At 46.4% G+C, this 23,318-nt stretch overlaps 1 protein-coding gene across 2 annotated transcripts; it reads left to right on the plus strand.

The window, feature by feature from the left end:
* The first annotated feature begins 13,450 nt into the window (after nucleotides 1–13,450).
* Nucleotides 13,451–20,759, plus strand: OLIG3 (oligodendrocyte transcription factor 3). 2 transcript variants are annotated; one of them, XM_081907219.1, is made up of 3 exons: nucleotides 13,451–13,855; nucleotides 13,967–14,133; nucleotides 18,303–20,759. In XM_081907219.1, exons 2-3 carry the CDS (start codon nucleotides 14,129–14,131, stop codon nucleotides 19,078–19,080), a joined length of 783 nt encoding a protein of 260 aa, XP_081763345.1. In that variant the 5' UTR covers nucleotides 13,451–13,855; nucleotides 13,967–14,128; the 3' UTR covers nucleotides 19,081–20,759. The 2 variants fall into 2 exon arrangements, with proteins under 2 accessions (XP_081763345.1, XP_081763344.1); XM_081907218.1 differs by lacking the exons at nucleotides 13,451–13,855; nucleotides 13,967–14,133 and having other exon boundaries at nucleotides 18,127–20,759.
* Nucleotides 20,760–23,318: the final 2,559 nt, after the last annotated feature.

The raw sequence follows: 23,318 nt of genomic DNA on the forward strand, positions 1-23,318 counted from the left end.
GTTACTGCAGCTTTAAAGACTTAACAAAGTGTGGGGGAGGGGGGAGGAAAGAGAGAAATAAAGCACTGTCCTCCTCATGAAGGTGCTGAAAGGCAAAGCAAGCTCTCAGCTCCTTTTCTCTCTCTTGGTGGCATTTGAAAGTGTAAAGCTTTGAATACCAATTGCTTGAACTGGACATATGTGAATCTCTTCTAATCCTACTAATCCTGTCCCCAAGTGCTTCTTTGTATGTGGAGGCAACACACATAGATCTAAGTTAAAGTGGCCATAATCCTGGAAATGTGGAAAAATGTCCCAGTGTGAGAGCTAGGAGAGGGAATGGCTATCTAACAGAGGGGACCTGTTGGAGGAACTATTGTCTTGGCCAAGGGGTTGGGGGGGAGAGATGTGTGGAAATGGGAGGGGGAGCCAGGGATGACATGAAGGAGCGCTCTCACCTTTTCTGAGCTGCTGGGAGAAAAGCAAACCCACCCAGCGGGAAAGCTCCCTTGCAAACAGCCATTGCACACTTGAGCAAACCCACAGAACTGAGACAAAGTTCCTGGATGCTGGGAAATTCACCCACTGGCTGCTTTCAGCTGTGTGAGCCCAGCAGGCCAGGCGCTAATGTGCTGCTTTCATTATATTTCACACACACACACACACACACAACCCCTCCATTTCTGAATGGCGGCAGAGCCATGGAGTTCTTCCCTAGTGTTCTGCTCTCTCTCCCCCCCCCCCAGTCAAACATGCACAGTCAAGTTAGAAGCAGCACTTCACACAGCTTATGCCCCAACTGAGTGATTTTCTAGTGATTGCAAAAAATAAATGTTTTCCCTCCTATTCCCTTTTGCAGACATAGGATGATTCCCCTGATATGACATTCCTATCCCGGCATATATAACAAATGACGAGGGCCTTCCCTACCATTGAGCAGAGTGAGGGGGTTGCCTCAGGCAGCTGATTTTGGTGTCAAGAACGGGCAACTCATGGTTAGTTATCCAACTGGTTTTTCCAGTTTCGTTTTGTTGTTTGTTTTTAATGCCAAGGAGTGCAAGAGGCAGTTGTGGGTGGTTTTGCTTCACTAAGGTGTTAAAATAACTGGATAGGCCTTGGATATTATGCACATTGACTTGAGGAAAGTATTTCCAGTCAATTGTCATGGGTGAGGCCTCCAAATATCTTGTATAGCTAATATAAGCTCATGGGGACTGAACTGGTGGTGACGGACCCACCGACAAACCTAGGGGTCATAGTAGATAGCTCAATGAAGATATCAACAGAGTGTGTGGCAGCTGTGAAAAAGGCAAATTCCATGCTAGGGAATCATTCGGAAAGGAACAGAATTTAAAGCTCCTGATAGGATAATGCCATTATACAAATTTATGGCTTGAGACCTCATTCAGAGTAGTATGTACAGTTCTGGTTGCCTCACCTCGAAAAGGATATTGTACATTTGGAAAAGGTTCAGAAAAGGGCAACCAAAATTATCAAGGAAATGAAGTAATTTCCCTATGAAGAAAGGTTACAGTGTTTGGCACTTTTTAGTTTAGACAGAAAGGCGAGTAAGAGGTGACATGACAGAAGTTTGTAAAACTGTGCATGACACAGAGAAACTGGATAAAGAAAAGCTTTTTCTCCATCTCTCTTAGCGTTAGACCTCATGGACATCCAATGAAGCCGAATGTTGGAATATTCAAGACAGATGAAAGAAAGTTACTTCCTCACATCCCACGTAGGTAAACTATGGAACTTCCTCCCACAGAAGGCAGTGATAGCCAACAACTTGGATGGTTTTAAAAGAGGAGTAGACAAATTCAAGAAAGCTATTGAAGGCTACTGGCCATGATGGCCATGCTCAGCTCCAAGTTGGAGGCTGCATTCTACTGAAGGCCATTTGGGAAACACAGGAGAAGAGGGTGCTCTTTTGCTCAAGTCTTGCTTGCAGGTTTCCCACAGGCATTCCACAGTGAGTGAGATGTTTGTAATGTAGCTCTCTTGCTTTTGGGAGTTAATGTATCTATGTGGAGTTTATTGCCTGTTGGTTTGGTCGCAAGTTGTTCTGGGTTGCTCCATGACTGACAAATTTAATAAATAAAATAAATATTAACCACAATCTGATTGCCACTGTGAGAACAGAATGTTGGACTAGGTGGGCCATTGACCTGACCTAGCAGGCTCTTCTGACATTCCTATGTTCTTAATACATGAAGAAGAAGAGAACCCTAAGGAGTCTCAAAGCGGCTAACAATCTCCTTTCCCTTCCTCCGCCACAACAAACACTCTGTGAGGTGAGTGGGGCTGAGAGACTTCAAAGAAGTGTGCCTGGCCCAAGGTCACCCAGCAGCTGCATGTGGAGGAGTGGGGATGCGAACCTGGTTCTCCAGATTATGAGTCCACCACTCTTAACCACTACACCACATTAGCTCTCGAGACACATGAGACACATGGGGACCCCAGACATACCCATGAAATACAAGACACTAAAACCTGGGCAGCAGTACGTGAGTTTGTCAAGGAACCAGTTGCACATATTATTGCTCATGCCTACAAGATGTTGACATGTAGTCCAGTGTATTGAAGTCTTCTGCTTGGAATCTTGAAGAGTTGCATCTGGGCCAAAGTCTTGCTTTAGTCCCATTGAAATCCATAGGACTTAAAGTTAGTTATGACTAAGCTATTGGACTGATTGCAATGGGGCTAAAGCATGACTAGCTTAGATTTCGTCCATGCTTTGCTTGCCCTGTGCCTAGAAAGCACGAGTCTGAGCAGTTTTCCATTTGCTCTGCCACTTTCTCCAGGAAAACCTGCTCTTTAACACTGAATCGAAGCAAGCATCAATCCACGGAAAACCCAACTGGCATTTGATTCAGCATTAAAGAGTGGGTTTCTCTGGGGGAATCAATGAGAACAAGCAGTGTGGATGAGCCCTTAGTCTAGATTTAGTGCTAAGTCTGGAGGTTTTAGTCCCATTGGTTTTAAAAAAAATACAAGGGTGTCATCTAAAACTATTTTTGAACCACATCTTCAGCTCCATCTTTCTCACAGCTAATTTCAGCTCCATGATTTCAGACACCGCACCCAATTACATCCTGGTGAGGTTTACTGTGCACCCAGAGCTTCATTTCAAAAAGCCTTTTGATAATGCCAAGGTTTCCTTGTGTTAATCCAAAAACAAAGTGGACCAAATAACTTTTTTAAAAATGCATTGCTGTTTAATTAGGCACATGGCGACCCCAGGAAATCTAAAAAGCAGGTAATGATATTGATTCTTTATTATCACTTTAATTGTCTATTTTGATGTGTTAGAACTGAAACTATTTTCCAGCTGCAATGGCTAATGAACTCCAAGATCAAACAAGATCTTGCTAATTATTAAGTTAATGAGGACAAGTTCACAGGCACAGTTAAGTTAATAATTACCCAGTTCAAAGTATCTAAAAACTGCATACAATCTTGATTTGGTTGCTATAATGGTTTATAGTTTCTATTCCTGATTTCTGAACGTAGTTATAGATGGGCACCCCATATAAAGTATACATAATGCTAATAATGTGGAAACATGGCAGAAGCCAGACTTCAGCAAATTCAGTAGGTTCCTCTTTTAGAAATTATTCAGTTAATATCTGAAATAAATCCAATGTCTATTTCTGTCTGTGCAAGTAATATATTTGTACAGTGTTACTTTCCAGAAAAGGAGCTGGATCGCTTGCTTTTATCTGGTAGTAGCTTGGACCCCAGTTCTTTATATACCAGCACTACATTATAAACACTACAAAGGAGAGTATGTTGGTGTGGCAAGTAGGAAGAGAACTCATGGGTGACCTGTTGCTGCCAGAATCCAAGGAGGAGGCTGGTCATTATCCAAGGCAACACACTGAGAGATAGCATGAGTCAGAATCCATCCCACAAGCAGCATCTCATGTTAAGCAAGCAGCATCTCATGTTAAGCAAGCAGCATCTCATGAGCGCCATAGGCCCTGATGAAGCTTTACTCTCTAGTGGCATCCTTCTTCAATACTTCATGTCCTTATTGCCCAGCATCCCTCTAACCACCTATTAAAACTCCAGATATAAGGACAGGTGCTGCTGACTTTTCAAACTCACATTAATGCCTCTGTCTGTTAAACCCATCTGGTCCAAAACCTGTCTGGTGTAGGGCTAGGTTGTTGCTCGTATTGGTAGGCATAGTGTTGCACTTTTAAGTAAAGAAAGACAGACCGGATATGGCAGTGGCATAGCGTGGGTTAGCGCCCGGGGCCATGTACGAGGGGTGGAAGGGAGGGAAACGGATGGAGTATGCATGCACATTCAACTGCCTAACAGCATCCACGTCACCCAGGAGATCACAGCCACAGAGATAAGAAAATACGAGTCATTCCATTGTCTGGAGAGGTCACTTCCTGGTTCACATTTTCAACTGACCCCACCAATGGAAGTGTGCAGCTGTATTGAGGCAGCACCAGGTGTTGAAATTTTGCACCCATAACAATTTCGTGCCCAGGGCAACTGCCCCTATGCCCCCACCACGGTACGCCACTTGGATGTGGGGCGTAATATCCATCCTTGTACATGGTGGGAGGGAAAGGATTGCAGGTTGCCAACCCCAGCTGAAGTGGTTTCTTTCAGCCCCTGAGAATGCTGCTCTACAGCTTGTGCAGTGCTGCCCACTGATACATTAAGTGCCCTTTAGCAGATGTGTACATACTTCTGCCAAGCAAACACCCTTGCTTCATTCAGCATGCTTTAGAGTTGATTGGGTGAGGCTGGAGTTCACTGAAGAGCACAGTGTGGCTATTTCATTTCCCGCCAAGCCCAGAATGTACCCCTCTGACCCAGCAGCAACATAGTAACTGAAATATCATGAGAAGCTGGAAAACTCCCACACCAAAGTGTATTAAAGGGAGCACACTTTCACCGACACCAAGATGTAACACCTTATAAACATTCTTTTCCAGTGCAGTTGATACAGAAGCAGCATAGATGTTTTATTAATTGATAGTGGCTTCCTTTGCTACTAATTAGCCACCACTATTATTTATTTAAGTGCTGACTTTGTGGGTTGGTTATTTATAAGACAAATAAAAGACACCTGCCTCCAAATTGCTTGAAGATCAAAACTCATTCTAGCAGTGGCTTTCCTGTCGTTTCCCCCTCTCTGCCTTCCCTCCAGAGTCTTGAATTGGATTATTTCGACAGTAATGGTGGCAGAACAGAATACGGCTACTATCATTACTTCTAAGCTTCCCAGTGCTGCTTTTACTGCTCTGTCCTTTATAGTGCCTCTGCTTCTTAATAAATATCTAGTTACTCATTTAGTGGGAGACACCATTGCTCTGTTAGAATAGAAACACAAGCTTTAAAGCCAAAGCCCACAGCACAAGACCGGAGGTGGGAGATCCATACAGGGAAAAAGCAGGTAAGTGGCTATAGGTCTTTATATATGAGGTGTGGATATGGCATTTGGGATATGCAGAATCCCCTTTGAGATCATTAACGGTCCCATAGGGGTTGAAAAAAATAAAATCTCTATGTCAAAATTTTATCAGTTCCCAATCAGCATAACCTACCCCTGTTTCACTGCTTTATGAATGTCATTATCCCATTGAATACTTGGCCTGGACATTATTTCTCCCAAGTGCATTATCTTCCATTTGCCTAAATGCATTCAAATTAATAGAGAGCAAGTTAAAGTACTGTATGCATGGTCTTAAAGTGCAATACATCTGAATTAAGACCAGGGCCAATAGTAAACCAGGTAAAGGCAGGGACAGGGTGTTAAATAGCTTTCTTGCCATTCTAATGCCAGATGGCTGCCCCAAAAGGCACAATCAGCTTACTAACACAGACACACCGCCAGCCTGTACGTTTTTGGGATGGCTCACAGGTGCTTCAAGAGGAAGGGCAAGACATAAATTTAACCAATAAAAAAGTATTTTTAAAAAATAAAATCCTAGCACACAATCTATACTATTTTGCACATGGGAAATGTGATTCTGCTGTGGTTTGTTATGGCTGTGTAGACTTTGGCAAAAAGAAAATGACAGGTTTTTAATTAGTGGCAAGTGATCAGGGATTCGTTTGGGTCAAGGCTCACCAAGGCCAACCCTCCATCTCAGTTCAGAATACCAGAGTATTAACCCTGGAATATACATGAATCATAGAATTGTAGAGATGGAAGGGACCACAAGGAAACCTTCACTCCACTTGGGTCTTGAACCCAAGACCCTGGCATTAAGAGCTTCCTGATCTACTGACAGTGCTATTAGATCAAGTGGAGAGCTGCAACAAAAGGTGGCAGTGTTCCCCAGCTCCTAAGAGGAGGCAGCTTAAAACAGGAGCCTTGTAACAGCGTTTAGGACCCATGGAGGCATGGGCATAGGCAAGGGGAAGCAGAGGAGCACTTGCCCCACTGATCAAGTAAAAGAATAGAAATACTTAACTAACTGACCAGTCACATCAGTGAAACTTTCCCACCTATATTATATGGTGTTCTCAGGCTCAGGGCTGGTTTCTCTTTGGAAGCCTATAACCTGACAGGTTCAAACCTGAGTCCTTTGCAGCCCATACCTATGATGTGGCCAGACGTTGCAAGAGGAGTCTCTCGCTGTGCAATGTTTCCTGTGGGCTGGTCTCAACCTGGGAAGCTCAATAGCCTGATGAGGGGGATGAGATGCCCTTCTTGATCCAAGGCTTGTTGCACAGCTATTCACCAAAATACAGTGATAGCATGCTTGACATTAAATACATTGCGTGGCATAGTACATTAAACATATGTAAAAGGATGGGGAGGGGGTGAAGGAGTGCAGAAATCTTCCTAAGCTTCTTATGCAAACTGTTCCAGGTGTCAAGGGAAATCAAATCTTTCCTGGGATCAGAATGTCTGCTGCCACCAGTTCTCCACACACTAAGGATTGTGTGCCGGTCTTTTAAAGTTCACATGGCAAAAACAAACAGTGGAAGCGCATTACCAATGCCAGCATGCAGCTACAAGCCCTTCAGAAATAAACTCTCTAATCAATGGATATAAACAAGTTGCATTTCCATCCAATCCAAAAAAGGATCACCTACCCCACTGCTAATTAATACCTCTGTATATTTAACGGCCTGAAAAGGCTCATGGACTCGCTTATTGTAATCCGTTCATTAAAAGTTAAACTTAGTATTCAGGTACTGCCTTGCCTTTAGTACAGCGAATCAAATGCACACCGCTGAATAAGTGATTTTGTTTGTTTATACAAACTAATTTCATGCTATTAGTAGCAAATGCCACTGAGGATTAGCAATTCATGAACAGTAAATAAAACTAATTACACTTTGCAAGCTGACTTCCAACACTGTCAGTCCAACTCACCAAGCTTTATGATTAGTCGTTGGGGGAAGGCTTTCCTTTTTATTTCTTAAGTTTTTGCATTCGGTCCAGAAAAGAATGGCGTTTGACTCATCTTGTTCTAGGAATCAATTGAGTACATTATTGCTGTGCATCTACTCACATGGCTCACTAAATATACTGGGACTGATACTCCAAAACCATTAAATCCTTGGGAGTTGTACCATTCATTTCAGTGAGAGGCTCATTGCACCACCAGTGATAATTTGTTGGATTAATATTTTGGATAGGAGTGCAAAAATCAATCAAACATGAGAGTCTCAGAATTGTATTAACTATTGGAGTCAACTCCTAATAAGATATTTGAGTGGGCTATCACCCCCCAAAGTTGATGGGCATTGCCATTCAAATGGTGTTCATGCACCACATCATCTGAACAGTTATGTGGGGCAGGGCTTACTCGGGCCCCCCAATATTTTATTCAAGTTGGCACCCCTGGTATTTCTGACACTAACACAGTCCCACATAAAACTTGTGGAATCAGCCTTGCAAAATGCCTTCTTTCTGAAGAAGTCGTTTTCGGTGACATAATCCAATGTTCAATTAAGTTGGAAACAGTGGGACATGATGATGTAATCCGGCCAAAATTTAATACCATTGATTTCAGTGACATTTGTTCATGATGTGTTTAGACTTTCTGCTGAAATGGCCTTTAAAGTGTTTCACTCCAATGAAATTAACCCTTGATTTATAACTGCCATGTTGGTTTCATTTTATATGTTGCTTCTAAACATGCACCATGGGGTTCTAAGTATACCAGCCTTCCTCAGCCTTATAACATCCAGTTGTAACTTCCCTGACCAATGGCCATGTTGACTTGGGCTGATAGGAGTCGTAATCTAGAACATCTGGAAGCCACCAGTTTGGGGAAGGCATACAAGAAATATGCAGCTGAATTCTGTGTCACTTGTGAAAGCAGAGGGCGGTGTGACATCATATCAGAGTGCACTGCTTACATAACTGTTATCATTTTGGGAGTGCAACATATGGTAAGATGATGACATGTCGCATGCTGTGTTTGACTACCTACCAGCAGGAGAGGGAGAATGAGTGCAAGGGCAGCTCATTTCTCCCATAATGTCTACCTGGACTCTGAAAAGACTGAAGTCTGTGGATCTACCTCATAATACTGACACAGTCTTTTTATATGCTCAGTGTAAGGATAACATTCTGGGTTTTCAGCTAGAGCCAGACCCCTTGCTACTGCAAAATTGTACCTCCCTATTAAGCACAGAAGGTGAACCATATCAAACATATAAAAACTAAGAACCAGGAGTCTGATATTAGAGACGTATTTTCCAGCTGGAACACAATCTCTTAGTAAAAATCAAGTAAGCAATTGCTGCCTATAGACGTTCACGTGTTTCACTCTCAAAGACTGCCAAAATGGAACTATATAATGAATCTTGCTGGTCCTAACCAGCCATGCTGTTTATGCATCATTAAAATTAAACTTCCACTTCTGCCAACAAATTACATTTCCTATATATTCTCATAATTAGCACTTCAGCAGCTTCTGCTATTCAGAGACACTCTCGCATCCTTGCATTCAAGGCTGTTTGAAAATGTTTCGAGCCAGTTCTGTCCTCGTCAGACATGATTTCTGCTCTTCATCAAACAGGCATTCTCCTTTGATGGAAAATGTGGTTCCAAAGGGGTGAGCGAACCAGCTGTGGTTTGGAAAAGAGCAACTTCTGTTTTCCAAATGCTGCATGGCCCCCTGTCCCTTCAACCCACCCACCCCTTGCCAGGGATCTTGCTTTCTTGAATCTGAAGCTCTCTATCTTGCCAATCAAACTACTGGGGGGTTGATTCAAATGCATTGTTTACTTCCCTTCTAAATTATAATTCTGTTGAAAGAGTAAGAAGTGTGAGAGAGCTTTCCATTGTGGTTGGAGCTTTCAAATCACTTGGTGGGAAATCTTACCAGTTTCCCAGTTCATTGGGGCTTCATAAACCTTGATTTCCCATTCAAACCAGACTTCAGGTGAACACGAGTCATTGACACCTGATCCCTTTGTTTATTTACAGTCAGTCTTCTTTAAAGATACTAAGAAGGGTAAAAAAATATTTGCTACATCAGCTTTAGGAGACTAGGGTGAGCTGCAATTCTAATCTTGTTACTCAGAAGTAAATCCCATTAAATTCAATGGGGCATCAACATGGATTGCAGCCTGAATGGATATCAAGTGTGAGGGATGAGAATACCCTTTCAGCCTCTACCATTGGGAGGCTTCCTTTTGGCCTTCCACCTTCATGGTTTTGCTGTTTTGCTTGCTGATGGATTTATGGCATTTTATTGTACTCCATTGCATATTTTATTTTAATATGCTGCCTGCCAGTTTGCAGACATTTGGGCTAAAACGTGGTATAGAAATAAATTGAAATAATCAAATAATAATAAAATTAATTGTGTGCAAATGTAGGCTTCTGTCCCACTCCTTGTTACTCACTCATAAATGTTCCTGACATAAACAGGACTTACCGGCTCTAACAAATAGCACTCGTATATTGTTAATTAACAAGACTTGTCCCATTAGGAAAAAATATTGCCATTTAAGATAATCTTATATAGATTATTCTGGGCTATTTAGGTTCATCCTCAGCCTATGTCCATGAAAGGTCTACTCCAAATCAATGTGACTTTTGTTTAAGAAATGCATTTCCAGCATGAGGAACAGATACGGGGGAAACTCTTCTCATTGTTAAATTGCTTGAACAGATTGTATGTACTCTGTTGTTGTTCTTTTAATTATAGGAGACTTAATCAACTTTCTGGGATTCTGGATGAATTCTGCAACATATTAACAGTTTATGTTAGCAAGGGCTATAATAATTTATATTAAACAATAGGTGTTCATTCTAATTTTTCTTTTTCCCCACCCATTTTCCATATTACATTTGCAAGGGTACATTCAAAATGTATGGGGTACAATCCAGCTGAAGTCTGACATGCAAGTGCCATAATTTTAGTAAGAGAGGCAGGGACATGCTTAAATGAGGTCCGTTGGTTTGCAATAGGAAATAAAAGTGCTGAACTGAATGGAGCACATGCCCCCCACCTGTAAAACAAATGTGTCTGGTCAACATTTTGTGTTTCTTACCAAACCCTTGAAACATGTATGTGGGCTAGAGAGATGGGATTCTTGCCCCCACTTGATATCTGCCATGTGTCCCTGGAAATTGTGATGTATGACGTGACCTGCTAAAGGCACCTTCAGTCTTAGCATCACTCCCCCCCCAAAAAAAGTTAGTTTTTTTCCACGAGTTTAAATCATTTTGCATTTCCTGTGCCTGCATTGCACATGCAACTGGCATTGATAACATCAATCCAAAACACCCTTCCTTTGATATCTGTTCCATTGCAATCTGCATCAGACTATAATACATCCATACTGTTTATTTGGCTTGAATCTGCTTGTTCTTATATGGGGCTGACTGCAGTGCACATGTACTTGAGAGGCAGTGTGGTATAGTGGTTAGAGTGTTTGACTAGGACTTGGGATCTGGTAGACCAGGGTTCAGATTCCCACTCTAACATGAGCGTTTTTACCTTGTTGCCAGCCCCCCTGTCTTGGGCTACCTCGCAGGGTTGTATGGAGGAGAAAAGAGGAAAGGTGAGATATCATCATCATCACCATCAGCAAACCAACGGACAGGGGATTAACCACTTAGTAGTCATGCATAGGCCAGTGGGGGCTGGCTGTCAGGGAAATATAAATTCCACTTTGAGTAGCGCGTGGTATTTGATTTATCCTCCACATTAACAACATCTCTCACATGGCACAAACAAGGAGAACCTCAAAGTACAGTAGTTTCTTTCATGTTGCAGTTGGGAAACGGTCTGCCTTGGTGACACCTGAGGCATTGCGTTTGCTTTATATGAGCATCACAAACCCGACAGAGAGCGTCAGGTCCACATCCAGCCGCGCTCCACCAGCGCTTCCTTCTTAAAATCGAAATACAGCGTCTCGACGCTCATCGCGAGTGGGAGGGTGGGGGACGGAGAGACCCGAAAGGTGCAATCCTTTGCACACAGACCTGGAAGTCAATCCTCTTGAACACAGCGGGACTCACTTCCTAGTAAATACGTCGAGGATCGCGGCGTAAAACGTTGCGCACAGGATGTCCCAGGTTCTGCCTCCATCATCTCCAGGTAGGGCAGGAGGGGGACCTCCTGGCCTCCTGAACCCTAGACACCCGTTGCCACTCATTGTAGACAATACTGAGCCGGGTGGGCCGTGGCCTGACTCAGTACTTAGGCAGATCCCTATGTTCCTGTGAAGACCCGGGGTCCCACAGAGTCCGCCTTTCCTGCCACAAGGCGCGCCTCTCCATAGCACAATGACTGAATGCCGAGTCCTTGTGGGTGTGTCTATTTGCATGCAAGTAAAACAATACAAGGGGGTTTGCTCCGGGGTAAGAAGCTGGGCCGGTGTTTGTGGTGGGGTAATTGGTTTGTTTTTCTTATATTTCTTATGCATTTTGCGATGGGGGTTTTTTCCTATTGTATTTTTATGTTGTGAACCGCCCTGAGATCTACGGGTGAAGGGCAGTATACAAATTTAATAAATACTAATAGGTGGAACAGTTGCGTGATGCATCGCCCTATGATCGCCTTGAGGAAGGTTTTAAGACTCGGGATTGCTGCTGCCTTGTTAGCAAAGGGAGAAAATAAAGGACTGCCCCCAGGCTGTCCGGTCTAGGGGGTTCCACCAAGGAAGGGGCCCCGGCGCTTGTGCACGGAAGTCAAGGGGATCACTTCAGGACAGAGACCGAGCCTCTCCAACGGCCAAGCGCTGGTCTGCTTTGGAACGAGATTCTTTAGGATATGGATTTATTGATGGCATTTATAGCCCACCTTTATTCCTCCCATGAGCTCAATGTAACATACGTAGTTCTCCTCCTGATTTAACCACCCAGCAACCCTGTGAGGTAGGTTAGGCTGAGACTGAGTGGCAGAGGAACGAGGAATGGGGCTGCAAGGTTTAAATGGGGCTCGCTCCCAGGTGAGGGCGCAGAGGGGACAGCTGTCTAAGAAGGAAAATGAAGGGGCTCCTTTTAAATGTAGGAAGAACTGCGCGCCATACCCAATGACTAGCATGCTTTAGTCACCAGGGAGCAGTTAAGAAGGAAGAGGTGTCTCCATTACCAAATGTTCTGGTCACTCTTTTAACTTTTCTGGTAAGCTGGTTGGGTCCTCGCCATTTTGTAGCCCTATGTCGAGATTATGTTACCTTGTGTAAGGAATGATGCAGTGAGTATTTTGGAGTTCCAAAAAATGTGTGTGCGCGCGCACATTCACACACACACACGATCAGACATTTTAAAGTAGCTAGATGTTACACGCTCCGTATAGACATGGCAATACAGTAGACAATCCTGTAAATCAGGCTTCTTCAGCCTTGGCCCTCCAGATGTTTTGAGACTACAATTCCCATCATCCCTGACCACTGGTCCTGCTAGCTAGGGATCATAGGAGCTGTAGGCCAAAAAACATCTGGAGGGCCGAGGTTGAGGAAGCCTGCTGTAAAACTTCTGGTTTCCATGCAGCTTGATCCAAGTGCCGGTCCAAAGTGAAATATTTTTTAAAAACCACCACCTTCTTCCGTGTGAACTAAACGTGGCTCTCCGCCAATGAAGAACAGGGGAGAAGGACCCAGCTTCACCGGGACGTTGCTGCGTTGGTGACGAGGCTTCAGAGCTGGAATGGGGTGTAAAAGTTGCAAAATGTTGCCGAGCGTTTCAGGCCATGTTCTTGGGAACAGTGACGGCTCAGAGAGCGGGACTTGGTTTCGGAATTACAGCTCAGCCATCGGACGCATTGGGGGGCGGGGAGAATGCCCCATAGCATGCAAAAAGTGTTTTTCCATCCTCCATATGGAACGAATGCCTGATCTCCCTTTCCTCCTCACCCCCAACTGGGCCGTTCCTTTTGAGCAGGGAGAGGGGAGCTCTCCACACGCCGTGCTTTGCTAGACCTTTTCCCTCTAGCTGATTGAGCACGAGACTCTTAATTCTCATGGTTGTAGGTTCGAGCCCCACGTTGGGCAAAAGATTCCTGCATTCCAGGGGGGTTAGACTAGATGACCCTCGGGGTCCCTTCCAACGCTACGATTCTATGAAGACCTCCATTCGGGGTCTCTCGGTTTCCCATCGAGGGTCAGCAGTCGAGCCATGCAGGAGTGGGGCGGGCTGAGGCGTTTGCTCCCCCATGAAGCAGTTGCCTCAGGAGAAATCCGTAGGAAAGTCGTGCTCGGGCGGTCCGGGACTGCTCGGTTCGCAGAGGATCCAGCAGAGGGCTCCGACCCGGGAGGCGACTTGAAGGCGATGGGCAGTCCCGCTTACTGGTCACGGGGCCGGGGGAAGGCTTCACTCACCTCCTCCAAACGTCGTCCTTAACCTTAAGTCGCCTTGGCAGTGAATATCGTTCATTCCGACGGAGGAGCTCTCTGGACAGCTGCCGGTGTACATCAGGATATGGTCAGTCTTCCTTTCTTTCCTTTTAAAATAGTTCCGATTTAGAAAAAAAAATAACAATTACGCTATTATTAATAATACTATTAATATTTTTAAAAAATGCATTCTTCAGAGTAAAGCGAGGAGACCTCGCCACCGGCTTCGATCGGTACTTCTGGGGTTCTCTGCAAGGAACCGCGCCCAGGAAAGGACCGAAGTGCTGTCAACTCGGAGGCTTTGGAAAAGTGACATCGCTTCCAGGTCGAGCCTTTGGCTTCGAACCGCATCTTCGCCGAGATGGGGTGAGACTGGGCTCCGTGTGGGGATGCGGGAATAAAAGTATGGAAAAGCGTTGAAGTTAATTGTCCCTTTAGCCTCTGCATATCTATTCAGAAGTAAGATCCACTGAGCTTAGTGGCGCTTACTCGCAAGAAAACGTGCGGAGGACGGCAGCACAGATCTCTTAACATCATCGGAGATGATGCTAAAATGAAGTAGGTCTGCTTGGAGCAAATGCTCTGGGATTAAGGAGCCTCTAAATATTAGTTTGGCTTCACTATTTTAAAAGCTTCCATTACTCCAGGCAGCCTCGCTTCCAATTCCGTCACTTGGTTTGGGGATTTCCTCCATCTCAGGGACTTAAGGGAGGGAATGCGGAAGTTCGATATTATTTTTGAGTCTGGTTATTTCCAAAAACCAACCTTTCTTTCTTTCTTTCTTTCTTTCTTTCTTTCTTTCTTTCTTTCTTTCTTTCTTTCTTTCTTTCTTTCTTTCTTTCTTTCTTTCTTTCTTTCTTTCTTTCTTTCTTTCTTTCTTTCTTTCTTTCTATAAAGTATTTAAAAATATCTCCCCCCCCCTTCTCTGGTAGAGCTCCGCTGGAGAGGGATCCTTTATGCCTGCGAGTGCTTTGGGGGGAGCAGGTGCTGCGAAGGCGGCACCCCTCTCTTCCCCAGGCAGACTTCCCTGGAAGCGCAGGCAGGTCCCTCTCGATTTAGAAGAGTGGCCACGCGCTCTGAGCGCCATTCGAGTGCCGGAAGGTGGGAAGGCTCAGGCGCGCAACTACTTTCCGTGCGTGCTGGCTTCCTGAGTTCACACGATCGAGGAGTGCGCGCGCCTGGATCGAAGAAAACCCACCAATAAAGGCCGAGCAAACTTCTGTGCGTATGTTTGACGGATTTACCCATACGCAAATCAGCTGGCAAACAAACTGTAAGCCGTCCAGCACCATCTCCAAGACCCGGAGCAGCTATCGCGTGTCTTCGCTCCGGAGCAAACTTCTCTTGACAGGTCTCCAGAAGCTGAGGCGCGCGTGCGCCTTCCTTTTCCAGTCGCTGACCCTCTGTCATTCAACCCTTTCCCATGACAAGCGAGATTGTCAACTAGTTGCCCCAACAGTCAAAGGCGCATCCCTTTGGCCTGCCCTCAACCATTTCCCAAGCCTTCTCCCGCCGGCCCTCGCATGCTTCCTCCTAGGCTCTCTGCCCAACAAATTCTCGCACGGTCTCACCACCCAAGCAGTTGCCAAAGTCCCTGGCTTTTCGGGCGCGGTGATCCAACTCACATTGAACGAGGAAATCTGGGCATCCTACACACGCTATACCTTTGAAGCACAATCGAAGCACATTTCCCCCCTCAAAGAATTCTGGGCACTGAAGTTTCTTAAGAGCTGCTGAGAATGGTAACTGTGAGGTTTAAACCACAGTGCCCAGAATTCTATGAAAGGATGTGTTGCAAAGGCACACTTAGTCCCGGGAATTCCAAGCCCAAGGCCAAGACTGAACCCCGCCTCTGCCTGCAGGAGGGCATCCACGCAGTGGCCCTGAGTGCCAAGTGGGGGCTGCTTCAGACTCCATGCTAAGGTCCTCATTCCGTGCCTATTTCTTGGGGCAGGAGATGCGCCATCAATCTCAGCGGGCCGGATTTTCCAGCAAACGAGCATAGTAAACGTCACTGTGAGCTCTAGAGTTACCTAGGGGTTGGATCCACAAATACTATTGGAAAGCATTGAAAGTACTCAATTATTTGCGCCCCCCCCCCAGCAGACGTCTGCCTCCCGCAATAATCCTGGTTAAGCTCACAGGTCAGTTATCCTGAACCAAATGGGACTTCCCTCGCTCAACAATAGGCATCTGGGAAATAACCGCCGCAGTTGCCTCTCAATTTGGTTTGGTCCCAGTAAGTGCGCAGGGGAGAACTGGGGTCATGGTAAAAATTCTAGTTTGGATTCAGGCATTTTGAACTCAGTGGCATTTACTTCCAAGTTCACATATTTAGGGGTCGGGGTGGTCAATCGTTTTAGGAGTACTACGCTGCTTTACCTTACCCTGCCTGACCAAGGGAAATTTGAAACAAATTTAGGTGCACATTATATTGGGCGTAGTCGTTTCTGTGCTGCCTGCGCTTTGCAGAATGTTGTCCCCCTTGGTGACGTATGGCAGAGGCGGCTTCTTTTTTGCTTACTTGGGGGTCACTTGTTCACATGCACGCGCACGCGCACACAGACACACACACGGAGTTGTTGCGCCGTTTAGGATGCCTTCTGCATACTGTATTTCCGCAAGATAGAAAGAAACGAACACAGTGCGAGCCAAAGGAATGCGAACGCAACGGAGTCCAGTTTCATCTGTGAGCCATTTCCCGCAGACTCATAAACTGATCTGAAAAAAACAGATTTATTTGAAGGTTAAATCCCAGAGAATCAATAAAATTTGCTTCCCAGTAAATGGACTAAGCTAAGCGCAATACTCGAAACTATACTCTCCATTGAATCTACTCAGTCTCCATCATATTTTAAGATTGAAAGTTTTCAGAGATATTGGGGAGATCTCAATATATATGTATCCGCGCTCACTTGGGAAGCAAGTTGTCCCTGTTTTTTCCGTCCAACCAAATAAACAAGCTCAACATAACTTCGAGAAATGATAAAAGAATTGAAAAGTCCATGGAGATGTCAGGCAAAACTCCAATATTTTAAACAGAAAAACAACAAAAATATAGTCTGCGAACCGCCGCGTTTATAGTTCATAATAATAATAAAATAAATTTATGCATCAGTAAAGCCCTTGTCTACCGTCTCTGGACAGGCCAGAGGTATTAAGAGACGTGGGGGCGGGATAAATTATTTCGAAAAGTGAGTTATTCAGGAACATGGCCTACATTTTTATAGAGTAAACGAAAGCATTCACACGTCGATTGGACAGTACCGAGGCACGCTTGCCTTTGAAACCGACAGTAGGGGTAAACAGCAACCCAGTCCAAATAAAAACAGCCCCTTTAAATCCACTGGGAAGAGGGGATGAGCTTCGGGGACAGCAGTCTGATGCACATTTCAATTAAGACTGCAGTCCTATCTCCACTTACCTAGGAGCAAGCCGCCCTGAACTCACAAGGAATTGCTTATGAGTAAGCACGCATAGGATTCAACTGCAAACGATATTCGTTTGTTCCCTCGAGGGGATAGCTAACCCGATCGAGCGCCACTGATTCTGCCGGGCAGCGAACCGAGACCGAGGAGTGGCATCATAAAGCCCACTTTCTCCTGAGTAGCTTCAGAGTGTTCTCCCAAACCTCATGGAAACCCCTCGGAGGCTACTTGGGAGTAAGATTTCCCCGCCTCTTCTCTACACGTCGTTTACTCAAAAGTACTTCTAACGGGACTTGCTTCTTAGTAAACATGCAGAGGACGGACAAAACCCGACGTTGCTTAAAGGAACACGAGCGCCTCCCTAAGCTCGGAGCTGCGGGGATTTGGAAAGCCCAGCTCCCGGCATGTTGGATCGTGTCTCTCTCCCCTCCTCCACTTCCTAACCCACCCACCCCCTATTTATTTGACACATACCAAGAGGGAGGATCAAAATGCCCCCGCCCTTAAGCCCCGACGAGGGTTCCAGCCTCCTCCCGGCCCGTCGAGGAAGAGAGGCCAAAGCGAGCGCAGGCTGTGCGCGCTGTCCGTCCCCGGCGGGGCGGGGCTGCCGTCTCCGGGACTCCCGCGGGTCCCTGGGCTGAGGGGTCCGCGGGAGGCTCCGGCGCACAATGCCTGCGAAGCGGGGTCCTTGCTAAACGGGGCCGTCCAAGCGCGCCCCGCTGAAGAATGGCGCGTCATCCCGAACAAGCCCCTTCGAGGCAGGAGGGCGCCTTTTGTCTCTCTGGCTCGCCCGCGGCTCTATAAAAAGCCCCTCGGCTGGCGAGGCAGCCTTAGAGCGAGCTCAGGCGCGCAGCCGCACGCACACGAAGCCAGCAGCTCTCCTGGAGAGGGAGGGGAGAGAGAGAGAGAGGCGGGGAAGGGGGATCTCCTCCTCTGTCTCGACCACTTTCATTCTCGTTGGCAGAAGAGCTTGGTGGCCCTCCTGCCTGCCTGCTTGCCATTCCTCCTCCTCTTCCTCCTTCCCCTCGAGCGGGGAAGCCCCTTCTTGCACCTTCCCGGCCCCTGCAGCCAGACCATGAATTCTGACTCCAGCTCTCTTTCCAGCAGAGCCTCCTCGCCAGACATGGAGGAGATGTACCTGCGGGACCATCACCACCACCACCATCACCACCACCACTCGGTTTCGTCGACGCAGAGCGAGGTGGGCCAGCGCGGGCCGGGCGAGGGCCTCTCTCGGGCCGGCTCCAAGGGCTCGTCGAGCGAAAGCAGCAAGTACAAGATCAAGAAGCAGCTGTCGGAGCAGGACCTGCAGCAGCTGCGGCTGAAGATCAACGGGCGCGAGCGCAAGCGGATGCACGACCTCAACCTGGCCATGGACGGGCTCCGCGAGGTGATGCCTTACGCGCACGGGCCGTCGGTGCGCAAGCTCTCCAAGATCGCCACGCTGCTGCTGGCGCGCAACTACATCCTGATGCTCACCAGCTCCCTGGAGGAGATGAAGCGGCTGGTGGGCGAGATCTACGGCGGCCACCACTCGGCCTTCCACTGCGGGACGGTGGCGCACTCCGCCGGGCACCCGGGCCACCCGCCGGGCGCCGTGCACCCTGTGCACCCCATCCTGGGCGGCGCCTTGTCCTCGGGGGGCAACCCGTCGCCGCTCTCGGCTTCCCTGCCGGCCATCGGCGCCATCCGGCCGCCGCACTCGCTGCTCAAGACCCCCCCGGCGCCGCCGGCCCTGCAGCTGGGAGGGGGCTTCCAGCACTGGGCCGGCTTGCCTTGTCCCTGCAGCATCTGCCAGATGCCCCCGCCGCCGCACCTCTCGGCTCTCACCACGACGGCCGGCCTGGCCCGGATCTCCACAGAAGCCAAGGACCTGCTGAAGTGAACTCGCCGCCGCCTCTCAGAGGGGGCCTTGGCCAAGTCTCTCGCCCACCCGCGGGAGGGTCTAGCGAAGACCACCGCCCGCCCCCTCGGAAAACCTCTCGCTGCCCGGGAAGCCACGGGGGGGGGGGCAAGCCGGAAGGACTCGAGAAGGTGAAGCAGCCCAGAGGTCCCGCGGTGTCGTCGCATGCTTGATTCTCCTCCTCCAACTCCTGTTTTCCCTTCTCTCTCTCTCTCTCTCTCTTTCTCTCTCTCTTCCTCCCTTCCTCCCTCGTCCCGTCTGATGCTGTCTCCAAACTTCATTTGCTGTAACCAGGGGGACGTGTGTGTGTGTGTGTTTAGGGGCAAAGGACCTTGCAAGGTAACCTTTTTGGTTGGATTCTGGGCGTTTTGTTTTTCCTGTGATTTCTTTTTCTTTTAAAATCCCTGTCAATTCAGGAAATAGGGAGAGGGGAGGGAACGAGAATGTAAATAAGTGCTTGAAAACGGATGGGGCGGGAGAAGAGATGTCTCTCTCTCTCTCTCTCTCTCTCTCTCTCTTCATTGTACTTGTTCACAGCCGCAGAAGCGGTGGCTTGCTTGGTTGGATTGCGGTTCGCAACGATTTCGCCGTCTAGGAAAGCGTGGAAGGGTCATTCCTGGAGCTGCAGAGTGTGGGGGCTGATTTGGAAGTAAGCTCGTTTTAAAAACCAGTGGCCAGGATCCTAGTGAAGTTTGCAATTCTGTGCAAACTTCATCAGGACTTCTGAGTCAAGCCGTGCAGGTCAGTGCAACTACAAGAGTTAGACAAAGTAAGAGGACTTACTTTGGATTAAGTCCCTTTCAAACCAGCGGGGCTTCCTCCCGAAAAAAGAGGGGTGTCTCCTTTATTTAAGGGTGGGGGGGTGCGCGTAGAATCTGCAGTAACTGGAGCTTCTTAGCGGAGGCTGAATGGGGTTTATATCCACTGACGCTTATTTCCAATGTCTTCTGGGCTAGGGGAGTTTAGACGACGAACGGTCCGATCCACAAACCAAGGCATTTTATGCTGGGAACATAAACCCTTTGAAAATAAGAGTAACCCAGGGACACTAATTGGCTAAACTCAGCAAACTGGCTTTTGAATCGGACTGAACGTGACTTTTTTTTTTAAAGTTACGCTGGGGCAGGTACAGGAACCCTTTTAATTTTCCAACGGGGCGTCCGTTCCTCTCAAGCGACTGCATGCGTGCTTCGAGCCTACGCTGTTATTATTAGTATCCAGACCATGGTTGTTTGGACGGCACCAAGGCAGTTTTCCTTGTAACAAGGATTTAGGAGTGCAGTCTCGACGTGCTAGCCCAGGATGTTCTTCCCTCTAGACGAGACAGTTTGCTGCTTCCCCGCTTTGCCCTGGAGCCGTCCAACCTCCCCGCACTAGGTTAGAGACAACCCTTCCACGCCGGATCCGCCGCGTCCAAGACAAGGCGCGCTTCCCCGGCTCCCATCCTTCAGTCAGTCCCATCCTGCATGCGGGCTCGGCGTCCCCCTGACTCTCCCTCGGACCTTCCCCGCTCTCTCTCTCTTTCCCGTTCCCCCTTTCTGGGCGCTTGCTTGACACTATTTTGTGAAGGGCCTCACAGACGATGACGTGTCTTTATTTTTTATATATTCTTGAGAACTATCGATATATTTATTATTATGGACCAGTGTTTCTGGATGAAAATTTCAAATTAAAAACGGTGAAATGATAATTCAAAAAAAAGATTTGGGTTTCTTCTTTTTGGTTCTACCTCCTTCGAGGTAAACGAGAGCTGGTTTAGAGTGGGACTTGTTTCAAAACCAATGAAAAGCTGCTTTGAAGGGGTAAAGCCTTGCAAGGTGAGGGAGACTTAAATGCGCTGTACGGAATCGAAATCTGAGTAAAACTGTATTCATGTATTTTTTGCAAACTATTTGGGAGCATGCCGCAGCAACTCGGTGGGTATTAAATCGGAGAAAGCGGGGATAGAATCCGATTGCGAATGTGCTTTATGCCTAGGACGCACTTACTTAGAAGCAAGTCCCATTGTATTATTATTATTATTATTATTATTATTATTATTATTATTATTATTATATTTCTATCTCATCTTTCCTCCAACGAGTTCAGGACAATATACATGGTGAAATCAGTGGGATATTTGCAAATAGGTGTGAGGAGCATCTCCTCCTCTCTCTCTCTCTCTCTCTCTCTCTCTCTCTCTCTCTCTATATATATATATATATATATATATATAGTTAAACCCTTCAGATAGAATTTTGGATTTAAAAGTACATTTAGGAGAATTTCCCGATTTAACTTCCGGTTTAACAGGTCCAACTTCCCACTCTAGCCTACCCTATTTTGTGCACCAAATGACATGGAACATAGGTTGGTTTTTCTTTTGAAACAGGACTGAAATCTCCATGAATTCCTAATACGCATAAAATGACTGCAACACTCTCAACAATAGCCAGACTTGGTAAAAACAAACGCCAGCAAGCAAAGGGGAAGAATAAATCAGGGCTCTTTGTGCCCAAAAGAAAGTGTGGCGACGAAACCCCGAAGTGAGGGGCTCGTTGATTCAAAGCCAACTGAAAAGTCGAACTCGATTTCCTCCCGACTCCCACAGCAACTATATATATATATAATTGGTTTCATTTAAGAATAAATAACTAGTTTATATATATAAACTACTGTAGTTATTTATTCTTAAATGAAACCAAGCGAGATGTTAGTTAGTCCTTCCTGCAGTCTTAAGGGGCTGTTCTCAGAAGATCAAACGAGAGAAATGAATCCGTTCGATTCAAGTAACTCTAAATTCAATACGATTCAGTGGGTGCCTTGACATTTTTCATTGCTACACTGATTATTATTTTTTAATTTATACATACATACATACATACATACATACATACATACATACGAGATGAAGTTTATTCCGCTGGCCACGGAAGGCTGAGAATGAAGACATTGGAAATGGCCTCTGAACTTAATTCACTTGATTGGTTCCCGTCACCAGCCAATGCCCATCTGTCCTGCGCCTGGACCTCCTGCTACTGGACCAAAACTCTCCTTTGATTTGCCTTGCGTCATTCTGCGGAGAACTTCGTCTGGGCTTCTGCTTGTGTTTTGCGATGGATGCGGGGGTGTGTGTTTTATTTTTTACTTTCAATTCACGTCTGACTTTGCTGTGGTTAAAAGAAAAACACAACAACGTACAACACTTGAGAGGGACGTGCAATTCAGACACCTCTTCCTCTCTGGGATAGTGTAAAAGTCGTTGGGGGGGGGTTATATTCCAGAGTACGTGGTGCCAGATTGATAGCTAGAAATATATATACATTAATGCTATAATTCGAAGTACTGTAATAGGAGAACCCTTCCGAGGTTGCAGTTGGTAAAATTGGTCGGTTTGGGGTTTTTTACTAGCTTTAAAGGGTAGGAGGCGTATGTTAGGGGGCTGGTGATCATTTTCCCGTTGATGCATTGCCCTCAACGACAACGAAAGCGAGAGACACAATTCAGCGAGAGATACGATGTTCCAAATTCATCGCTTTAGAAACAACAATATAAATAACAAGGGAGGAGACGTGAGTGAAAGAGTTGTTTTTGAAAAGAGAGAAATAAATGAGGAGAATGAGTACGGGAGAAATGAGTAGGACTAAATAATTTGATAACGACTATCATTCGAAGAAATAAAACATTATCTTCACCCATCATTTGCAGCTTTTCCAAGGGAAATCAATTTGTTTCTTAAACGGCAAATGTTTTATACGTACCATGGGTGCCAAGTCCCTGGGGTCCTGGGTGCTTGAGCACCCAGAAAATTCCCCATGAAGGGGCCGGGCACCCACAAATTTCGGTGCCAGGGCCATGCACGCTGCATGGCACCCACGACCTCGGGCACCCATGGTTATGGGACCAAGTTGGCACTCCTGAAACCCAATTACCTGGAAGTATGGAGCTTATTGTTGATTAGAAGCTGACAACATCTTACGCAGGCAGAGTTAAGTAGTTTTAATTTCCATTGCATCCAATAATAGAGATTTAGGCATTAAAAAAAAAAATTCCCCGCTGCAATCAGTGAAACGAAAGTGCTTAACTTGGGCTGCGGTGTGTTCAAATAATATCCTCCCTCTCATCTCAAGGCCCCCCCTCTCGCAACGCCCACCCCCCTTTCAAAACGAGAATGTTGTTGAGTCAACTTTGCATAGTATAAAAACATTATGTTCTAGTCTTTTCCTCCCTCACCCTCCATG

This window comes from Podarcis melisellensis (assembly GCF_964234715.1).
Source record: "Podarcis melisellensis genome assembly, chromosome: 3".
Classification (NCBI taxonomy): Eukaryota; Metazoa; Chordata; class Lepidosauria; order Squamata; family Lacertidae; genus Podarcis; species Podarcis melisellensis.